The 3415-nt window shown below is 40.5% G+C and overlaps 1 protein-coding gene across 3 annotated transcripts in view; it reads left to right on the top strand.

The window, feature by feature from the left end:
• CFAP61 (cilia and flagella associated protein 61) overlaps positions 1–3415 on the top strand; it is a 93149-nt gene that overhangs the window by 67522 nt on the left and 22212 nt on the right. For all 3 annotated transcript variants that reach the window (XM_019612506.1, XM_010706407.3, XM_019612507.2), the window contains exons 18-19: positions 650–748; positions 2333–2501. In XM_019612506.1, coding sequence (XP_019468051.1) covers positions 650–748; positions 2333–2501 — 268 coding nt within the window. The remainder of the gene's footprint in view (positions 1–649; positions 749–2332; positions 2502–3415) is intronic.

Genomic DNA, 3415 nt, shown 5'->3' with positions numbered 1-3415 from the left:
CACCTGGAGGTGTCCCAGAGCCGTGGGCATGTGGCACTGAAGGACGTGGGCAGTGGGCACGGTGGGGGTGGGCTGGGGTTGGACTGGGTGATCTCAGTGGTCTTTTCCAACCTTCATGATTCTACAATTCAAAAATGTTGTTTCTGCATCATCTGGGACCACTGGGGACACTTAATGTATAGCATCACAGAATCCCAGTCCCTTCTCTGCAGCCTCAGACACCGAGCACCACAGTGTGGTTAACACTGTGGTGGTTGACAAGGCTTTTCCTACTTGCTTCCTAACAAAACATGTGCAAGGAGGGACGTGATTTGAGGCAGTCTGGTAAGTTTTGTTTCTGGAACACCGTATTCTAGCATTTGAGCAAAGACTTGTTGGCCTTGCAATAACTATTGTAGTCAGGGAAGCTTAGTCCTGCATAAGGTCTTAGGAAAGAGTTTGTTAGTGACATGAAAGAATTTAAATACGTGTGTCAGGATTGAGACAACCTTGTGCTACACCTCAAATAAAGCCACAAGAATGGATGGGGAGAATCAGTTTTCTGTTAACACTGCTATATGTTAAAGTGCACTCGTGTTACAGCTGTACCAAACAGAACCCTCAGCAAACTCGTGCTGGTTTTACTCTTCTTTTGTTTTTCTTTCCACAGTCCACACCTGAAATTCAACAATCTGACCTTGATTTCAACTCATGGCCTTCCAGGAAAAGACCCACCAGGATCCAAGCATAGAAGATTTTTAATTAACAGGTTCGATTTAATATATAAACACTTCAATAACTTTAACATTGTAATCTGTGAACCGGTCCTAAATTTTTTTCTAGAAACACATGCACATAGTCTCAAAACAATCCAGTCTGTCCATATGGCTTGTAAATGAGTTCAATATTACTATTACTAGGGAGGTGTCACAAAGTACTAATAAAGTGGTAACTCCAGTAATGCCCTGAAGAGCCAGCTCTTCAAATCACAAAACAGCTAATTGTCTACTTGCTGAGGCTTAAACCAGAAATGTCTACAGAGACCTGAAAATAGTGTGATGTTGACCTGTTTAAAACTGTCTTACCATATTCTGAATCTTGTCCTATCAGGGAATTTTTTGATAAATAGTTAGGGAATTTTTTCTATTGTAGAAAGGGGTGTTTTTAAGTACAGGTCTAGGAAATGATGGGGTTCTATGCTCACACAAAAGCATGTGCACTTTTTCCTAAGTATACTGTAAGAAAAGACTTGTAATAACAAAATATCCACCCTGGTGGAAAGTTGCTGTTCATAGCTGCCTCGCCAGAATTAGCTGTTAAAATCTGAAAGCAGATTAAGAGTGAAAATGGAACTCTGCAGGATATGGGTTTTGAAAGCATCCCTGTGATTTTGGAGTGTCAGTCTCCCAGGAGCTGTGCACCTCAATTATAAAGGTGCTTTTGAAAACCCTAATCTCTCCTTGATGCCCATTTTATTTATAGATTTCTGCATGATTACAGTTTAGAATTGACAGTGGGTGCCTTCCGTTCTTTATTTCCCTCTGGTATTTGTGAGTACAGAGGATGCAGAGCACCTCAGACAGCCCGAACATTCAGTTCTAAAATTCTTCAGGCCACAACAACAACTTTTTTTGTGTTTTTTTTTTTTTCCTATTTGTAATTGTTATCATCCTCTAGGACAGTTTTGGGAACTCATTAACAGCAATTAATGTGTAGCAGTTAGTTCTGGTGTGTTAGAATGTATATCCTGGTACTAGAAGCAAAATACATTGGCGCTGGCGTTTCTCTTTCTGGAGCTCTGTTAGTGAAGATTCCTATTTTTCACACCTGCACTATTTCTCTCTCTCTTTCTCTCCTACGCCTGCTAATTTTGTTTTCTTTTGAATAGCCAACACGATAACTTCTCCTTTGCTTCTGTTAATATTCACTTAATTTTGCAGAGGAATTCAATTGCATAAAACAATAAAAAGGAATCTTTTATCAGACAAAAATATTAGATTGTTCAAACATTTTCTTTGCAGGTGCAAAAGTCTCCTCCCTGCATCAACCTGCAAACAAAAAGCAGAGTAAAGCTTTCTTTTTTTTTTTCTTTTTTTCTTTTTTTTCTGACTTCATTTTTAAATTATGTGGTTATATGGCCCAGCACTGGGAGGGATTATTTGGTTTTAGCAAAAAGTTGTCAATTTGTAACTGAGTATTTCATAATGACTAATCTTTTACTATAGGCTGCAGTAAACTCACAGCAAGAGAACAGACTTGAACCACTAGGGGACTTTGGCTAACTCACCAGATGTCTAATTAATGCCTGCTGTCAGCTGCTGAAATGTCACTTACAGATATTCTTTCTTCACAGCCACTGTTTTAATGATGAAGATTATGCACAGATGTCACTTTGTTCCTGGGTTAACGTTGTGGTTGGTAAAATGACTGGCATAAATCGCTCTGCCAAATACGTAGTTGTTTCCAAGGAGAGAGAAGTACCTTATGACTACCTTGTTCTCTGCACAGGACAGAACTATCAGGTAAGATTGTGAGCAGTGTGAAAAAATAATATCTTCTTTTCTTGTGTGTTTTTTTTTTTTTTAACAGTAAATGGGGTTTCTGCAATTAGCAAAGGAGTAGAATACTCGCTAGCTATTGTCTGACCAATATGTTTGCAGCCTGCAAACAGCAGGTCGTACTGCCTCGTGCAGCTCTAGAGCTTGGAGCAGAGGAGAGGGAGGTTTTACAAAATTTTCTACCGGCAGTGGATCACCTCAGGATCAGATGTTAAGCAAAGCTGCCAGTATTTTTGCCACTGTGACCAGCAAACCTGCTGAAAAGTTGATCCAATTGACACGTGGCCCCAGCCGCTGAGACTTAACTCCAGCTGGTGCAACACCATTTGACCTCGTTTTGGCAATGGAGGGAATTTCTTTTCAAATTAATTACTTGACTCACGTGATGAGCATGCCTAGGTACATACATGGTGCTGTGCATTACTGTAGCACGTGGTAAAGTTTCAGGTGAGGTCAGGTGGGCCTATGATACTCAGTGGAGTCTCAGTATGTGAGAGGACAGAAGTGAAAAGGACCAATTTTCCAGCTGAGGTTCCTTGTTTTTGCCTTGATTGCTGAAGCAACACTGCCATTCCCCTAGCTTACAGCAGCAGCACAGATCTCTGAATAGTGTGTGTAACGTGAAGCTATGCAGAGTGAAACCAAGTGCTCCGTCTTGCTGTAGAATCAGACCTCACTGCACTAGAGAGCTGCTTCCAGTGCTGTGCTGTAAGTGTTTAAGTGCTCCTAGAAAAAAGATATTCAAATGCAACCCTGACTTGTAACATAAATTGTGGGAAATAACTACGGTAGAGGAAGAGATAAGGGAAGCATGGGGAGACTTAGCTTTTATCTGCCTTCAAGAAGAAAATATCATCTATTCTTACCTTCAAGCTATA

This window comes from Meleagris gallopavo, chromosome 2, assembly GCF_000146605.3.
Source record: "Meleagris gallopavo isolate NT-WF06-2002-E0010 breed Aviagen turkey brand Nicholas breeding stock chromosome 2, Turkey_5.1, whole genome shotgun sequence".
NCBI classification, from domain to species: domain Eukaryota; kingdom Metazoa; phylum Chordata; class Aves; order Galliformes; family Phasianidae; genus Meleagris; species Meleagris gallopavo.
The sequence above is the reverse complement of the archived record's forward strand: the minus strand, read 5'-3'. Positions and strand labels throughout refer to the sequence as shown.